Below are 13062 nucleotides of genomic sequence, written 5' to 3'. Positions count from 1 at the left end.
AAGACAACTTCACTGCATCAAAAAGAGACAATTGATGTCAGGTAGTCTGTATGGGGCCACCACCATTTTTATCAGCAGTCCTGATGAGGGCACCCGAGCCACTCAGACCCGCCCCCTTTCTCTCCTCTTTGCCTGACTGACTTTGATTGACAGCAATGGGAGCCAATGGTGCATTGCTGTTGTCTCAGCCAATAAGGCGGGGAGTCCCGAGCAGCCGAGTGTCATGCAACGTTGCTGGATCTAGAGCAGTTTCTCAACACCAGTCCTCAAGGCGCCCCAACAGGTCATGTTTTCACGATTACCCTCAGATGAAACAGCTGTGGTAATTACTAAGGCAATTGAAACTGATCAAATCACCTGTGCAAAATAATGGAAAACCTGAAAAAATTATCTGGTGGGGCGCCTTGAGGACTGGAGTTCAGAAACACTGATCGAGAGGGATCTCGGGTAAGTATTAGAGGGGCTGCTGCACACAGAAGGCTTTTTATCTTAATGCATGGAATGCATTAAAATAAAAAACTTTCTGACTTTACAACCATTTAACTTTAAATTTTAAATTCTTAGTGAATTAAACTTTCACAACGCATTTACAGCATGCGTTCTTTTACTGCATTTTTCGGGTTGTAAAAAACAAAGTTTTTTAAAAATGTCATTTAAAATGATCGTGTGTGGGCTTCAGAGCATTTTTCGGGTTCTGAAAAACTGACAATTTTTTTTCTCGAACATGCTCTATTTTTTTACGACGTTTTAAACGTTGTCGTTTTTCAGTTTGTAAAAAATTATCGTGTGGGCTTTAACGACGTAAAAAACCCAGCGCATGCTCAGAATCGGGAGCGCTCGTTCTGGTAAAATTAGCGTTCGTAATGGAGTAAGCACATTCATTACGCTGTAACAGACAGAAAAGCGCGAATCGTCTTTTACTAACACGAAATCAGCTAAAGCAGCCCAAAGGGTGGCGTCATCCGAATGGAACTTCCCCTTTATAGTGCCATTGTACGTCACCACGCTTTGCTAGAGCATTTTTTTTAAACGATCGTGTGTAGGCAAGGCCGTTTTAATGATGAAGTTGAAAAAAACGTCCGAAAAACTAAAATTTTTACAACCCGAAAAATGATCGTGTGTATGCGGCATTAGTGAATTGACCCAATTGCCAGCTGCATACTGAAGGTTTTTTTTATTGCATGAAGGTTAAAAAACTTCAGGCTTTAGAATCACTTTAACATTTCTAGGTGTTCTCTATACCTCATTTTCTGAATTCTGGTCTCCTTTAAAAATTCACATACACTGCAAAAGAGGTAAAATCTGGGTACTTTTTTTTTGTATATCAAATATAAAACTCGAATACAGACATTGCAGGCTCCTACAAAACAATATGCAGAAAATGGCAGCCTTGGCAAATTTCAGCGAACCAGCTTCCAGAAATCACCATCTGTTGTGTCCACCCCAAATGCATACTGACTAGAGCTGCTCCCCTCTGCAGGATTATAGGATTCCAAATCACATCCTACTGTTCGCTGTGCGCTTCCCCAGTGCTAGGAGCTCCAGTGTACTCTTGCCAGGAATTTGGTGCCAGGTTGCATGGCAGCTAAGTGGGTCTGCTAGTAACAACTGTTTTCAGCTTGCGCTCATAAACGGAGGCAATAATAATTTACTAATTAGCAGCAAAGGACCATATGAAGAAAGATTGAAAACATATGTATGATTGCTCTGTGTAAAGCTGTAACATAAACCAAATTTCAGTCATTTATCGACTTTCCTCCATACCTACCTAGCAACATAAAAAAAAAACAGCACTTTTATAGATATGGGGTAGAACATAGGACTCTCACCTGCAACAAACCTGTTATACTTACCTGCTCTGTGCAGTGGTTTTGCACAGAGCAGCACAGATCCTCTTCTCGGGTCCCTGGCCGAAGCTCCTGGCCCCTCTCTCCTGTCGAGTGCCCCCACAGCAAGCACCTTGCTATGGGGGCACCCGAGCCAAGCCCCGGTTCGACCCCACACCCTTTCTCTCTCTCTCCTCATTGGCTGACTGATTGACAGTAGCAGGAGTCAATAGCACTGCTACGGTGTCTCAGCCAATCAAAAGGGAGAGTCCTGGATGGTCGAGGCACTGGTGGGCATTGCTGGATTGAGATGGGGCTTAGCTATTAGGGGGGCCGCTGCACACAGAAGGTTTATTATCTTAATGCATGGTATGCATTAAAATAAAAAACCTTCTGCCTTTACAATCACTTTAATGCAAATAGCTGAGCGATGACATTTCTAGTTCATAGAAAAATTGAAATTCCCCCAAGTTTTTAAATTGGCAACAACACTAAAAAGGTACCGTAAGTAAAAATTGTTTTATTTAGAAAAAATGAAAATAAAAAGAATCACCACAAGATGATTGCTTAAACATACATGGACATAAAACACAAATACAAATTACATATCGGCTTGCAGTAGAATATAAAAAGGTACGTATATCTAGTAGTTGCTCTCCAGTATCCGAAAACACGTTCCGGTAACCAGCATCCAAGAAAAGCTTTCCGGTACCCAATGCATTTCAGGTTCAAAACCCTTTCATCAGGGGTATTTATATAGGAGAATTTGAATTCAAGATAAGGTGAATGGCACAGAAATCAAGTACACAGAGTATTCAGGCAATAGTGGAATTATTGATGCCAGTGGATGGTGTATATGGAGATCTAGTTCAGCCTCCAGAATAAATATGTATGGATCATAGTATGACACTGACACATTACTATAGCATGGTGGCACTAAACATAAAAAATATATCTAAGGCTTGGTCCATTTTAAAGGGGTTGTAAAACTTCGCGTTTTTTTCACCTTTATTCATCCTATGCATGAAGGTGAAAAACATCTAATGCTTACAGTTCCCCCCAGCCCCCCGTTTACTTACCTGAGCCCTCGGAAGTCCTGTGTCGTAAACGCACTGGCTTCTCGGCTCCTTATTGGATGATTGATAGCAGTGCAGCCATTGGCTCCCGCTGCTGTCACTCAAATCAATGACGCGGTGGCCGGCTCACGGGAGCGAGCCGAGACAGCCACAGAGGGACCCCAGAAGACGAGGATCGTGGCCACTCTGTGCAAAACGGTCTGCACCGTGGAGGAAAGTATGACATGTTTTTTTTATAAAAAAAAAAAACTATATATATATATATATATATATATATATACACACACACATACACACACCTTTACGACCCCTTTAAACAGGCCTCCCGCCTAAACACCACCATCACCATGTTTTCTAGAGATGTCAGGCTATGTTCTCACAAGGACTGATTCAGCCTAGTTTACTAGGATTCCCTGCTGTGAACTCACTGTATATAACTAAAAACAACTAAACAAAGAAGAAGCAATAGTTACAAGACTATAAAACCGCAGAAACAATTATATGCCCAGGGGGTTTAGATATAAATTAAGACGACATATATTCTCAATGAGATTCCATGCCAAAGAGCCTGGCGACACTCACCTCCCAGGGCGCCCACAAACTTCTCCAGAAGGAACAGAATCTGTTTTATGTACATCAGGTTTTTAGCTTTGAGACGACTCCTGGGAAAAGAGGAGATAGAATGTAACTCGCTAACTCTTCATTCATTCATTCAGAATTCCAAACCATGACCAACACTACAGGGGTGCATGAGAGAGGGGCTCTTACTTACCCTAAAAAAGGATACACTGAGCAAAGGAGGGTCTAAATTTATTTTTTCTATGTCTGCCTCCTTCATAACCAAAAAAGTGTTGTTTTTTTCACAGTGTATTAACCCTTTCTGAATAGTGGAGCCTGGCCCTTTATAAATTTTGCAATGTTAGAGGTGTTACATGGGTCATGTGATCACAGTGATTGGCTGTCACAATGATCATGTGATCAAGAGTCTGGGCTCCCACTCATATAGAGAGACTAGGAGCTCCAGCTGGTTGTTTTATGACTGATTTTTTTCTAGGAAATTTCTTAAAGTAAAACCATCGGCAAAACTTTTTTTTTTCATTTTGGATAGAGTAAAAGGAGGGTTATAACCTCTGCCAAATTTTGTTTGTTCGCCATGTCTGTCCCCTTGCTGAGATTTTACTTGACTTCCTGTCCCATAGCCAAACAGGAATTGGGGAGCCCCAGGTCACTGGAACTAGTGTCTCTATTTGAAGATTAGCTGGGGACAACCCAAAATTTGGTATTTTCTTTTACTTTTAATGATAATGGTAAACAGGATAAATGGAGAGGGTGGATCTTCTTACCGAGTGGGGCACAGATATTAATAATAACTGACAAGAGTTTCAATCTGTCTCCATTATCTATTTTTTAGTTATATTTTACAGTGTAACTAGAAGCAAACTTTTTTATTTGGATAGAGTGGAGAGGGATTTGAACATCTGGGTAGCACTCTCGCCTAGCAGTAAAATCTCAAATTTTTGGTCGACATCAGAACACTAATAGGAGAGCAAATCTTCCAATGAGGATACTAGTTCTTTTGACCTTGGTGACAACGGGATTCCCTCACTTTGGAGGGATTACCTCCCACTTCCTGTCTTGGCTTTGAGACAGGAAGTGAAGAAAAATTTTCCCAATAGGACAAAGATGAAAAAAAACTAAAAGGGAGTTATAACCTTCCTTTACTATATCCCAAAATTAAAACAAAGGTTTTGCCTTAATTTACACTTTTAATTACAATTTCCTCTCATTGAAAAACACTTTCCTGTTCTCCAGCTTTATTGTAATAGAGATAAACGAGGGCTTGGCTTTATTGTAACATACATGATTGAAAGCTTGCCTATATTGGAATGTAGATAATTAAAATGGTTTTCAATCACCTTTCGAAAAAATAAAAGCCAGCAGCTACGAAAACTGTAGCTGCTGAATTTTAATAAACAGGCCCTCAACTGTCCCGGGATCCAGCGATGTCCTCATCTGGCCAGTTTTTTCACCGGGCTTTGGTCCCCAGCACCCGTGGGCAGCCGGTTGTGACTCCTTACAACTTCACAGCTGCCTGCTCACTGTGCATGCCGTGCTGCACTGCATGGTTAAGCAGCTTTCTGGGACCTTTGACGTGTCCCAGAAGGCTGAGGGGGAAGTGTGTGGGGGGCAAAAAAACTTCTCTTTAGATTACCGCGACCATCTGACCAGAAGTGGGAGTGGGTACCTGTTAAAAACCAAAAAAACAATGTGCCAAATGTGAAGGAGGAGGGGTGAGGAGGAGGAAGAGCGGAATTTTCCCTTTTGCATGAAGTTCCACTTTAATAGCTTGGCTATATTTTATTGTAGATGATTGAGGGTTTGCCTGCATTGTAGTGATGGAGAGGCTTGGCTGTATTCCAATATAAAACAGAATACATTTTATAGAAGCAAAAGACAGTCTGTCCCCTTTTATACGGGCCTGAGCTAAGCGGGCAGATGACAGGTCCGTGCACGCTCCACTTATGCCCTGCTGTTCAGCCTGCTGTACTCTATGGGCAGCCGGAGGTAAACGGATCAGCTCTCTGGTTACACCTGGCCTGCCCTCAGATCTGCTTAGCCAGAGGGGAACAGATCTCTTTCTGTTATTTTATTTGCTGGATCAGACATTGAGGTAGCCGGGTGTAAAGAAACACAAGTTTGTTTTATATATGGCTCTCCATACAGGAGAATGGAGGGTCCAGGTGAGAAGCCGAACCCATCGGACCTCTCGTGTGAAAGGGGCCTTACAGTGAAAAGACAATGAACTAGGCAGGGCTGAGAACAACCTTTCCGATAACAATGCAAAAGCACAGGACACAATGACTTCACTGGATTTCTTTCAGGATCAACAGGCATTTTTTTTCTCACACACTTGGCTCATGACTTGATAGGTGAGCCAAGTCATACATGTGAAAGGAATTGGGTAGAGAAACACTGGAGCAAGGAGTGTGGAAAGTTATAAACTATCCACCTTTAGCGAGATTCACCACCCCCCTCAAGTACTGAAGACAGCATTAAAATCCTGACAAAGGCTCGCCTCTTTGTCCTGGTGACAACGTTATCCGAAATAAACGTGTGCACTGTGAAGGAGCAAATTCTTGCGAGGTTTGGGATTACCAGTGCCTAGGAGGCAAGCAGGCCAAAAGCCAGGGTCCAAGACATTAAGGGCCAGATTCTGAAAGGACTTACGACGGCGCAGCGCCATGTACGCCGTTGTAAGTCCTAATCCGACCCGTCATATCTATGCGCCTGATTCTTAGAATCAGTTACGCATAGATATCCATTAGATCCGACAGGCCCAAGTCTCTTACACCGTCGGATCTTAACTGCATTTTTTTTTTTTACCGCTAGGTGGCGCTTCTGTCAAATTCCGCGTCGAGTATGCAAATTAGCTAGATACACGAATTCCTGAACGTATGCACGGCCGACGCAGTAAAGTTACGACGTTTACGTTAGGCTTTTCCCGGCGTATAGTTGCCCCTGCTATATGAGGCATAAGTGCGGCGTACCAATGTTAGGTATGGCCGTCGTTCCCGCGTCGAAATTTGAAAAAGTTACGTCGTTTGCGTAAGTCGTCCGTGAATGGGGCTGGACATCATTTACCTTCACATCAAAACCAATGACGTCCTTGCGGCGTTCTTTGGAGCAATGCACACTGTGAAATTCCACGGACGGCGCATGCGCCGTTCCGCAAAAACGTCAATCACGTCGGGTCACAGTAGTTTTACATAAAACACGCCCCCCTGATCCAAATTTAAATTAGGCGGGCTTACGCCAGCCGATTTACGCTACGAGAATGCTTTGAGAATACAGCACTTGCCCGTCTAAGTTGCGGAGGCGTAACGTAAATGGGATACGTTACGCCACCGCAGAAATACACCGCTGACTGAGAATCTGGCCCTAAGACACCATCCTGTGCTTGCGAACTATCTGCAGTGAGTCTGTTGGGAGACTTTAAACCCCTGTGCTTAGAGAGACCGCCGTGATAGCGGTCACCTACTTTTGGTAAGGATACTACATTACCACTACTCGGGGGTCTTATTGGTGGAAGAAGTTTCCTCTTTTCACAAGTTCAACTTTGTGCACCATGTTGAATCGCACTACAAGGATTGCTTTTGGTTTATTGATTTAATCATCAATGTGGGACTATTTTTTCACCATTTATTATTCTATTTTTTTATTTTTTCATCACCGGTTGGTTTTGAATGTTTAGATCCCTTTTTAGATTTGTGCACCTTATTATTTTAATACACATTTATCATTGTACGCTTTATTTATTTATCAGGTTTGTCACTATTTATTTGTGTAGGCGCTGTGCCTTGTTTCATTTATTGTCTAAAATTTGGTATTCTAATTTTTCGGTAATGGCAGCTGTACATCTCATTATCACTGTGGGAATTTTCACTGACACTTATCTAGCGCAGTGTTTTTCCTTGTTTTGGGGGGGGGGGGGGGGGGAAGTCTCTTACGCCGTCAAATCTTAACTGCATCTTTTTTTTACCGCTAGGTGGCGCTTCTGTCGAATTCCGCGTCGAGTATGCAAATTAGCTAGATACGTGAATTCCTGAACGTACGCACGTGGGAATTTTCACTTTGACACTTATCTAGCGCAGTGTTTTTCCTTGTTTTTGGGGGGAAAAAATCTATTTTTTGCACATACTGAACAAATAAAACAAAACGCTTCCAATGGTATATTTAGCAGACCAAAAGGAAGCAAACAAGAGCAGTTCACGGTTAGGGTTTAAGTACTTTAATGCCACCATTGAAGGCCCTCCAGATGTCTGCCAAATGTATTCCATGAGTGTGTATATGTTCAAGCAAAGCCCTGCGAGCTGGCAGGACATCAGTGAAGTTCTAGCGACATCAAATAGGCTTTATATAGTGTTAAAAGCAGGACAAGCATTTGTGCACAGCAAACAAAATAGCTTAGCCTTCGCAGCTGGAACACGAGCAGGGAGAGCTGTCATCTTCAGTAATGGAGGAAAATAACCAGGGAAATGAACATGTTACAGGAAGCAGATTACAGAGCCAATTACAGTATCATTATAGAGAATACCTGTATCGCTCCATGTACTGGGCCAGCTGGGAGTGAGCCTGACACAACTGTAATGAGAGAAAGAGGGAGAGAGAGCATTCAGTCCTGGGACCAAGCAAGTTAGCAGGGAGTCAAAAAACACAGCACTAAACATTAAAAAAAAAAAGATATCGCAATTACTTTGCGCTTTGTGGCGTATTGGTAATCGTTGGCAAGATTTGTTGTGTGCGGGGAAATAATGAACAAGTAAGGCTGAGCGCTGCGCCGCGCCGCATGCCCCAGCATTTCTTCATCTTTCAATACACGCATCGTACAAAGAAAACTAATTCAGCTGTAATCTAAAGACGCCATAAAGAGGAGCAGTAAAATGGGTTGTGCTGTGTATAAATCACACACAGACGTTTTAATTGTTAGAGTAACAACTCTTGGAGCTGTTCCCTGAATCTGCTCCCTTCTGGGGTAAGTACAGTACAGTGAAAGCTGTTGTATGCCCTGACCAAACCAAAAAACAACAACTTGTAAAACAAAAAGGCATAATGAGCTAGTATGCATCATATACTAGTTCATTACGAAATACTTACCTTAGAACGAAGAGCCCGCACCGCCTCCCAGTCACTGCTGAGGGAGCCGACATGTTGCCTCTGCGTTTCTTCTGAGTTTGCGGATCGGGCGCTGAGAGTGGCCGGAGCCACGATGACGTCACTCCTGAACATGCGCGGGAGTCCTCTGTTCTGGCAAGGAGCACCGATTTTCCAGTGGCATGCGCCACTGACGTCAGCGGCTCATTGCAAGGTGAATATCTCCTAAACTGTACAGGTTTAGGAGATATTTATTTTACCTACAGGTAAGCCTATAATAAGGCTGACCTGTAGCGTAAAATGTGCAAGAGGAGGATACAACTGCTTTAAAGCAGAATAAAACCACAATGCAAACATTTATTATATTGCAGCATTAGATGTGATGGTTGTATTCATTTCCTTTCTTAGGCATTCTTCTATTTCCATCTGGTAATCCGGCAGAAAGTCTTTTTTTCACAGCACAAACTCTCCAACAGAAAGTATCAGTTTACATGGATGAGACAAACCCCTTAATGCCCAACTCCAGACAAAAAAAGTTTTCCCATGCAGTGGGGCTGTGCTCGCACTGCATGAGTCAACAGCTCGCTTTTGTCTAGAGCAGGGGTCTCCAAACTTTCTAAACAGTCCTTCAGACTTTAGGGGGGGGCGGGACTGTGGCCAGTGGGAGTAAACAATGCCTTTGGCTTGGTGGTCAGTGTGAGTAAAGCAATTACATAGTTCCCCATCACTGGTATTAGTTGGAGGAATAGCACCCCATTGTTGGTGTCAAAGGGAGGAATAGTGCCCTATCATTGGTATCAGAGGAAGAAATAGTGCTGGAAGGAATAGTACCACATCATTGGTATCAGTGGGGGGAATAGTTCCCAACCATTGGTCTTAGTGTGGGGAATAGTGCCCATCATGGTGTCAGAGGAAGAAGTTATGCCCCATCATTGGTGACGAACAAAAAAGTTATGCCCACTGTTGGTGTCCATGGGAGGAATAGTTTCCCAAGGGCGGCATACAGGCAAGCAAAGGGCTGCATCCGGCCTTTGGCCACAGTTTGGCGACCCCTGGTATAGAGGATTGGAGAAAGCTTACACTCCCCCGATCCTCCACGATCCAGTGGTGGACGGTTTGTGACATCCCAGGTCCAGAGCAGGTCTATGGGCATGATGTCAGGAAGTGCCCACCACACAAGAACCTTAGACCATGGGGGGCAGTTGGCTCAAGAGGAGCCACAGGGACCGGTCCTCTGCTGGGAGGATCAGAGGATTAGGCAAGTATATCTCCATTCTCCGATCCCCTAGACACCAGGGGTGGACTGACAACTCATGGGGCCCCCGGGCAATAGAAGATTATGAGGCCCCCTGGGCTTACAGATGGCCACCACGCCAGGAGGCAGTGCAGAGGCGGGGCAGCTAAAATCTCTGGATTTTCACATCAAAAGCATGTCAGTTTCGGACATATCAGGGACAGATGTAAAAAAAACACAGATTTTTACATACTGTCCCTGGTTTTACTGAGCCTGGCAACCCTGATGGGGCCCCCTAGTGACATGGGGCCCTCGGGCAGTGCCCGAGTGACTCAATGGTCAGTCCGCCCCTGCTAGACACTGACCCGTGCAGTGAGGGCACAGCCCAGAGTTGAGCTTTGACACTGGCAGGGGTGATTAAAATGATCAGCTTTTATTTATTCATGCAAAGCCTTTATCCCAAAAGGAACTTTTGAGCTTAACTTAAAGTTGTTTGTGGTTCTAAATCTGCTAACAAATCTAACACTACCCTTCCAACCAAACTGACAATGCTGCTGTACCTTCCAGGTGAAAACAGAGGGGGAAAAAGAGAAGGGAAAATTGATGAAGCCACAGCATTTATTGATTGGTAAGCTGCAATATAATATATTTTTGGTTTTGAGTTTAAAACAAATTTAACTACTTCATTACCCGCGTATAGTAAAATGACGGCCGCAAGGTGGCTCTGCCATCCTGGGCTGCCTTCATATGACGTCCTAGTGCTTCTCGGCCGCTAGGGGGAGCGCGCGCGCGATGTCCTCCAGTCACCCGCGATCGGCAGTTACACAGCCAAGGACGTGGATCTGTGTGTGTGTAAACACACAAATCGGATCCACGTCCACGATCCACGTCCTGTCAGGAGACCGATGGTGTGCCCCTTGTACATAGGGACACCGATCGGTCACCTCCCCCAGTCAGTCCCCTCCCCCCTAAGTTAGAATCACTCCCTAGGACACACATTTAACCCCTCGATCGCCGGAAAAAAAAACGCAGATCGCCGCCATTACTAGTAAAAAATTAAAATGACATAAATCTATGCCCTATTTTGTAGACGTTCTAACTTTTGCGCAAACCAATCAATATATGCTTATTGCGATTTTTTTTTCCCAAACATATGTAGAAGAATACATAGCGGCCTAAACTGAGGAAAATATATATATATTTCTTTAAATTGTGATATTTATTATAGCAAAAAATAGTGTTTTTTTTCAAAATTGTCGCTCTTCTTTTGTTTATAGCGCAAAAAATAAAAACCGCAGAGGTGATCAAATACCATGAAAAGAAAGCTCTATTTGTAAGGGGAAAAAAAACAAAAACTAATTTGGGTACAGTTTTGCATGACCGCGCAATTGTCATTCAAAGTGTGACTGCGCTGAAAACTAAAAATTGGTCTGGGCAGGAAGGGGGTGGAAACAGCCTCAGTGCCATGTCACAGGCACCAGCCACTTGGCACTGTGTTTTATACTAATATTTTATTAAAAACAAAATTACACTATGGCGGTTTTTTCTTTTCTTTGTTCCGCTGCATGATATTGGAGTCAGGCTGAACTAAAGGATTATGAGCCGCGTATGAAGTCCTTATATTGGAACAGAAAGCTACTATTGACCTCTTTTTAATTAAATAGGTCAACATCATCTGGTAAGGTGCCACCCTTTGAGCACAGTTTTGGGAAGATTTTACAGCTGGAGGAGGTGGAGATTTTATTTATCTATGGACTTTTGCGCTTATATTTTTAATAAATCCACCATCTTTGGTGGTGCTTCTGGACATTATTCACAATACTAATTGTTGGTTTTGCTATATACTTGTCTGATGTATTAGGATTTAATATATATACTATTACTACTCACTATATTTGTAGCGCCCCCTTCATTTATATATCCAACATTTAATTCAGTTCACCGATTTTTTTTGGGGAGCAGCTTATTATCTATAATATTTATGATTTATTATTTTTCACTATTATAATTTTTCACGATATATAACTTTTTACATTTAGTTGGCGCGAGATCCTTACCTTTCCAATACTTACCTTAAAACAAAGCCCTACTTCTGCACGCTGTCACCGCTGACAGGGCTTCCATCTTCACCCAGTCTTCCTTCCGGGTTTGCGTGTCCGGGCCATCTGTTTGGCCAAGTCGTGATGATGCCACTTACGCGCATGCAGATGGGTGTCACGGACTGCGGCACAGGGCTCTGAAGGGATGGGTATACGGTCCCTTCAGAGCCCATGCACCGGTGACATCACCAGCTGCATGCAGTGTAAATATGTCCTAAACCCCGTAGGGTTAGGAGATATTCACGGTACCTACAGGCAAGCCTCATTTTAGTCTTACCTGTGGGTACAAGTGCAAAAATAGTCTTTACTTCCACTTTTTTTTTTTTTTTTTTACTTTAATGCATTTTCTGCATTAGGGTAAAAAGCATTCCACAATTATAATAAAACACAAAGTTATTTTAAGTAATTTATTATAGGGGTCATCGGCAGTATAAACACTGTAGCATTTCTAAGCAGGAAGCAGCATCCATACTGGCAAATATGGCTGCTCTGATGTGCACAAAGGATTACAAACTATACACACAAACAAGAGTTTAAAGTTTAAAAAGTAAAATATTTATCAGATCATATACAAAAGGAGAACTCCATCAAAATAAAAAAAAAGCCATTTAAAGATTAAAAAAAAACATACGAGTGTTTGCTGCAATACTTTACTTATATCTGAAGCTGTCTCATGCAGGACTTTTTCAAAAGTAGATGTCCTCAGCCTGACATGAAGCATCTTTCAAGACAGTTCCTCCGGGTGCAGGCCATTGTGGACCTGCCGCCAGCCTGCGATTGGATGGTGAAGGAGAAGCAGCACAATGATGCACCCATGCCGGACTGAGCATTTTGCTCCTGTTGGTATGTCACCACAGGAACAGACTGGCTTCTTGTGATGCATCTTCCTCTTAAATTCAGGCACATACACTGCTTTCATTAGAAAAGCCATTTTATATTGTATTAATAAATAAAGAGAAGCTTTAATTAGCGTCTTTTACATCTGAAAATTTGAGGTCACTTGTGCTTCTCTCCGAATTATAAGTGAGTATATAAAAGAACCTAGGAAAGTAGAAGCCACACAGAGTTCCAGTCCTACACCCAACTTTACCCAGTACAGCACATCCCACTCAAGCTCCTTACTCTGACGGGTTTCACTCCAAAAAATAGTAAACTCCAGAATGAGCAAACACCGT

General features: G+C 42.9%; 1 protein-coding gene across 2 annotated transcripts in view; it reads right to left on the bottom strand.

Moving 5' to 3' along the window:
• The window catches only part of DDX11 (DEAD/H-box helicase 11), a 151306-nt gene that overhangs the window by 61629 nt on the left and 76615 nt on the right, over positions 1-13062 (bottom strand). For both annotated transcript variants that reach the window (XM_040345244.1, XM_040345245.1), the window contains exons 11-12: positions 7998-8044; positions 3485-3564 (exon numbers count right to left, since the gene is read on the bottom strand). In XM_040345244.1, the coding sequence (XP_040201178.1) occupies positions 3485-3564; positions 7998-8044 (127 nt within the window). The remainder of the gene's footprint in view (positions 1-3484; positions 3565-7997; positions 8045-13062) is intronic.

This window comes from Rana temporaria, chromosome 3, assembly GCF_905171775.1.
Source record: "Rana temporaria chromosome 3, aRanTem1.1, whole genome shotgun sequence".
Lineage (NCBI taxonomy): Eukaryota > Metazoa > Chordata > Amphibia > Anura > Ranidae > Rana > Rana temporaria.
Note: the sequence above shows the minus strand (reverse complement) of the source record. Positions and strands in the feature narration are given on the sequence as shown.